Source organism: Morus notabilis, unplaced genomic scaffold (genome assembly GCF_000414095.1).
Source record: "Morus notabilis unplaced genomic scaffold, ASM41409v2 Scaffold1163, whole genome shotgun sequence".
Lineage (NCBI taxonomy): Eukaryota > Viridiplantae > Streptophyta > Magnoliopsida > Rosales > Moraceae > Morus > Morus notabilis.
The window spans coordinates 278,128-284,127 of NW_010359373.1; the positions used below are offsets into that span (position 1 = coordinate 278,128).

The 6,000-nt window shown below is 31.2% G+C and overlaps 1 protein-coding gene across 2 annotated transcripts; it reads right to left on the minus strand.

Moving 5' to 3' along the window:
* Positions 1-2,986: 2,986 nt before the first annotated feature.
* Positions 2,987-3,755, minus strand: LOC21392464 (EPIDERMAL PATTERNING FACTOR-like protein 4). Of its 2 annotated transcripts, XM_024163021.1 has the most exons (3): positions 3,714-3,755; positions 3,374-3,559; positions 2,987-3,267 (listed from the first exon to the last, which is right to left on the minus strand). In XM_024163021.1, exons 2-3 carry the CDS (start codon positions 3,471-3,473, stop codon positions 3,050-3,052), a joined length of 318 nt encoding a protein of 105 aa, XP_024018789.1. In that variant the 5' UTR covers positions 3,474-3,559; positions 3,714-3,755; the 3' UTR covers positions 2,987-3,049. The 2 variants fall into 2 exon arrangements, with proteins under 2 accessions (XP_024018789.1, XP_024018788.1); XM_024163020.1 differs by lacking the exon at positions 3,714-3,755 and having other exon boundaries at positions 3,374-3,685.
* Positions 3,756-6,000: the final 2,245 nt, after the last annotated feature.

A 6,000-nucleotide genomic window follows, 5' to 3' on the forward strand; every position in this document is an offset into this window, starting at 1 on the left:
GTAGACGTTTAAAATTTGAAAAATGCCACCTAATTTTTTCAAAAAAAAACAATTCTTTTATATTTTTGAGTTAGGGTAACTTGAGTGATGACCTTGAGTTAAGTTTTAGTTATAATTTGAGTTGAGTTTGAGTTATAACTTAAGTTGAAGTTGTAACTTGAGTTTGTGTTTGGATGTGCATATTTGAGTTATGATTTGAATTGAAAATCTTTTTGAGTTTGTGTTTGGATGTGCATATTTGAGTTATGATTTGAATTGAGAATCTTTTTGAGTTTGTGTTTGGATTGGTCAAAACTTAAATTTGTATTTAGATAGTATTTTAATAAAAACTCAATAGTGATGAAAATTTTTAATAGGGTATATGGGTGGGGTTTTATTCGTCTCTTCGTTGTGAATGCATAGAAAAAAAATCATCTCAATCAGAATTAAAACGAGAAAAGTTATGACAATTTTAAGAATAGAAAAAATATTATTCATTAACTTGAGTTCAAGTTGAAAGGGAAACTTGAACTCGAGTTCAAACTCAAATTTTACAAAAGAACATGAACTTGAATAAAGTTGTAACTCGAGTTCAAATTTTTTATGAGTTTCGTTGCAAAAAAATAACCCAAGAAAAATATGACTTTCTCTTCTACCACAACCAATGAAAAACAGGTTGCTTGATTAATATTTGTTTCACAATTTAAATTAAGAATTTGAGTTGTGTATATGAAAGAAACATTGTAATAAAAATTTAATTTTTTTTTTTTTAAATACAGTAACAATAGAACTTAAGTTGTGTTAACATGCAAGGAGAAATGCTAAAATCGCATCATTTTTCTACTTAATTGCAGGCATAGTCAAGCACTATATTTACAAATCCTGTCTTCTTCAAACCCTTCACTCTCTTATATATATATATATATATATATTTGTATGTAAGAATATGACAAGAGTAAATGAAGAAGGAATCTAGGAAGTATACACCATGTTAGAATAGTCTCCGACCATATCAATTATCATATAGACAAAGGCTGAGGGTTTCATGTGGGCTTGTGGTTTAATAAGCTTATATCATGTCATTTACCTTTCATCAATCATTGCATTATGAGACAAATATCAAGTCCAATAGTGAAGGTAATAAGTTGAATCAAGCAGGGGCAGTTTAGGAATAAAAAAACACAGTAACTTTGAGGGTGCGATACGGAGAGAAAAAGAGAGCAAAATAATGAATATTTGCTGTCGTATCACACACCAGTGAAAGAGATTGTATTAGATAGAAAGGATGAGGTACTATTACTGTGTAACAAAAAGAGATTGAAAATAAGAAAGGAAAAAAGAGAAAACACAATCAGATAATATTTTTGCAGAAGAGAGAGAAGAGGAGAGAGAGAGAGAGTGACTGACCATGAAAACAAACAAACGTCCTTAAGCTGCCTATGAGAGAGGCCTATGACTCTTTCTTTCTCTCTCTTACTCACTTTCTCTCTCTATATTTTCTTTCACATTAATTCGTTTCTTCTCTGCAACTTCTGGTTCCTCCTATATTGTATAGACTTTTCTTATACATAGATGTGGAAACCCATGTTTGATTCACATGCAATAATATATATGGCCGTGAAGTGTGTCATAAACCCCATAAACGATAAATCTCTCCTTCTTTTCAAAGTTAGATTTCAATAATTCAATATTATTACTGTTCAGGGTTTTAGAGAGAGAGAGAGAGAGAGATGGGAAATTATTTGCAAACACCTGAGGAGTACATTTGTAATATATTTGTGAAAAAACCAAACGGAGACACATTGAGGATGTACCTAAATGGCATATATATAGATATATATATATATACATACTTGGACATATGTGTATTTGTATAATGTATTTATATATATATATATATATATATTTATATATACACGCACGTATGTATCATGCGTATATGAAATTAATGTGTACGTGCATGCTGATGATATATGAAAAAAGCCATGATATTTTTTAGAGGACTTTAAGTGCTTATTTTTATATATGGGCTACTAGCCATGCAATATCGGTGCTACAAGTTTCTTACTCATCAGTATGAGTACTACAGTACTTCTCCAGAAGTTATTTCACAATGGTAAAAAGTTGAGAGAGAGAAAACCAAACCAGTGAGAATAATAAGAAGAGAATAAGGAAAAAAGGAGAATAATAAAAAGAAAAACCCACATAATTATTACCAAAACCAAAGAAATTGCACGATAATTTCAATAATTCGGATCAGATTTTAAGAAAACTGAAACAATATATTATATATGGCTATTATTGGTGTCATGCATTGCAAAATTTATACCGTCATCAACAGTAATAGATTATACGATATTAATCCAACTGTTAAAATAAAAATATTCATTAATAGTGGAAAATAACAGTTAAATAGTGAAAAATAGCATTTTCTACTTTATAAATTCTATAAAAAAAAAAAAAAAACAATTCTAATATTTTAAGGTTGTTCTCAATTAAACTCATGATATTTAATAACAAATATACACTTTAATTTAGTTCCGTTTTGTCCCATAATACACTTGTACGAAAGTAAGTTAATTAATTAACCTAGGAACAAAAGGGAACAGAAAACTGAAGTGCTCTTTCCAACGAAGCTCTATTGTCCCATAAAGCAAGTTAATTAATTATTCTACCAACAAAAAGAAAAAATAATCATAAACAGAGAGAGAGAGAGAGAGAAATCCATCCCGATAATCTAACCTCTAAATTAAAAATCTTACATTTCCAAAGCTCTCTTGTCCCCCACGTTCAATTATATTAATCAAAAATCATATAAACATGATAGGAGTGAAATTACAAAATAACCACGTATATAATGCAGTTCATCATCACTAATTACTACTAAAAATGCTTAATTAACTAATTAATTACTCATCAACAAACAAACTGAAGGAGAAGAAGAAGAAGAAGAAGAAGAAGAAGAAACAGCAAAAAGGTTAAAAATAAAAAATAAAAAAAACTCTCTCGTCCGATTTCTTGACCGTAAAATTAGCATAGCTTAGCTTTTAGCCGGGAAGCGACGTCGTTTTCAAGGCATGAAGAGCTTGTTCCCGCACTTGCACCGCCACGCCTCCGGGTAGTACTCGAGAGGAATGCTCAGACCGGGTTGGATCGGCACGTGAACCGGTTTACACGGCGAGCACCTCCCGCACTTCGATCTGCACGCCGGCGGCGACGAACCCGGCCCGGCGAGCCTCTTCTGCACCGCGAAAACCCGGTCCAGTGACGTCACTCTCTCTTTCCCACCTGAAACGAAAATAGAGAAATAAATACACAAACAACCCCGGTTTACAGACATAAAATGGCGACGTACTGGCTTAGTTTTTTCTTTTAAAAAAAAAAATTAACTTACTGATTTGGGAGGCGAATAAGAGGAAAGTGAGGGCGGTGATGAGGAAGCGATGGCAGAAGCGGAAATGGAAGCAGTGGCGGCGGTGGCGCCGTACGCCCATCGCCGGCGCACGATAGCGTGGACGGCCGCAAGTACGACTTCAGACAGACTAAAACACAGAGGGGAATTAGTTGGGAAGAGAGGGGCCTGTTTGTGGAAATAAAAGAAAGAAGATGGGATGATTATTAAATAAAAGAAAGTGAAAAAAAGAGATCATGAGCAAAACACATTTCTCTGTATAAGAAGAATTAAAGAAAGAAGGAAACTGGAGAATTTCTTTAAGAGAGAGAGAGAGTGATACTTGATTATTATTATTATAGTATTGCCGTTTTCACTTGTGAACGTGTGGGGGGTGAGTCCAAGTCAAAAACACAGACCAAAAAATAGACTTTTGAGAGAGAGGGGGGTTTTCCTTTTTCGTTTTTTTATTTTTTTAAAAAAGTTTTATGGTATGGTCTCGTTCACTTTACAGATTTAAATTTTCAATTTGAATTGAGATGTGACATTTTTTTAGAGTTTTTCACTATAGTAAAAAAAGTTAGATGTGACATTTTCTGAGAGTTTTTTACTGTAAAAATCTAAAACTGAAAACTTGAATCGGTGAAATGAACGAGGCCTTATACTTTAGAAATTCTTTATGGGAAAAAGAGAAAAATATGTTAAGACTTGAGATGAATTAAAATTAATAGGCCAATAATTTACATAAGTTAATAAATAGACCAAATTATTGTTTTCATCCATAACTTGTCTGGTTATAAACCATAACTTGATAAGTTATTCACAATTTTTATCCATAACTTGTCTGACTATGAATCATAACTTGACAAATTTATCCATAACTTATCTAATTATGAATCATAACTTAACAAGTTATGACCTATTAAGTTTTATAATTAAAAATTAACCTATATATTTTTTTAAAGTTTACATATTAACATATTTTCTATTATTTTCTATTCTTTATTCGTCAATTTGTATTATTTTTTTAATTTAATTTATTTTTAATAAATTTAATATATATTTAACAGCTTATAAGTAACCAGTAAAAGTTTTTTTTTTTTTAATTTTATTACTGTTTTATGGTTTTCGAATTTTGATTTTTGTTTTATTGTTTGGCGATACTCCAGAATCTGGACCCGGTTTTGGGGCGGTGAATAATTGCGAGGGAGTGGAATTTGCCCGTCACGAGGGGACTTATTTACGAGGGTACCACTGGGGAGAGAGTGTTTTCACTGTTCCTGTTTTTTGGGCGGGGGCGTAAGAGAGAGGGGTGAGAGTGTAAAAATGGGAAAAGAAGAGGGAGTGTTCAGGTAAATGCAAGGAAAAAGCGCACGTGTGGGTGGAGTTTCGTACGTGTGGGGTGGGGAGGGGAGGGGAGGGGAGAGAAGGGGAGTGCTGTGTCTCGTACGGGACGAACATCTGAGTCAAGCTTAACCCCAGCCCCCACCTGTATGTCCTCATCCACCATTATTGCGATCTCTCTCTCTCTCTTTCTCATTGTAGACCTATTTAATTCTGAGTGGGACCCACGTGTAGAGGGAACATTTTTTTTTCTACTAAAAAAAATGATAGTGGTGCAATTCATGTTTTCTAACCTCTTCTCAAGAATTATTAGACTTTTAATTTATGAATTAGAATTATAAAATTATAATTATTTTTAATTTATGTGTATTTTTTATAAAAAAAAATATTATAATGAATTATGAACCATAATTTAAATTATAGTATGAATTCTTTTATTAAACGTCAGCAGATGTTTGATTTATAAATTTAAAATTATTTTTAATTTATGTATATTTTTTATAAAAAAAACACTAATAAATTATCAATTATGATGTAAATTTTCATACTAAACACCTTCTAAGTATATAAAAAGAGTCTAAACTAATTTCTCATTAATAATTCAATCAATTTTCACTCTCCATCGTTCTCTAAGGCCTACAGAGACCCATTTAATTTCCTAAACAGAATAGCAACGTACGAGTGGAAGAATAGACAAAAAAAAAATGGTAGAAAATACGCTAATATGAAAAGTTTAAGAAAGTATATAGGTCAATTTTTAGTTATAGAAATTAATATGTCATAACTTGTCAAGTTATGGTTATAAGTTATAGACAAACTTTTCAAGTTATGGTTCATAACCAGACAAGTTATGGATAAAAACTGTGAATTATGGACAATAACTTGTTAAGTTATGGTTCATAACCAGACAAGTTATAGATAAAAATAGTAATTTAGCATATATATTAACTTATATAAACTATTAGCCTATTAATTTTAATTTATCTCAAATCTTAACCTATTTTCTTCTTTCTCTAAAAAAAAAAAAAAAAAAAAAAAAAAAACAAAAAAAAAAAAAAAAAAAAAAAAAAAACCTAACAAAAATGTTCTTACCACTGTATCACGGTTCTCGGTGGGTAGTTGTACATGAACATATTTCTTGTTGTTTTCTGCACCACCTTTTCTTTTTCAAAATAAAAATTGTATTTTGCAAGAATAAAAGAGTTAATTTATAAGAGGATTTTGCATTGAAAAAAATAGGAAAAAACATCTTTATAGGGAATCCATTAAAGTTTTTCTACGGAAGT

Excerpts from the sequence above, each read along its gene's own strand:
- LOC21392464 (XM_024163021.1), bottom strand. The coding sequence starts at position 3,473 with ATGGGCGTACGGCGCCACCGCCGCCACTGCTTCCATTTCCGCTTCTGC. Across the intron at positions 3,268-3,373 it reads CTTATTCGCCTCCCAAATCA|GTGGGAAAGAGAGAGTGACG; the intron begins GTAAGTTAATTT and ends TTTTCGTTTCAG.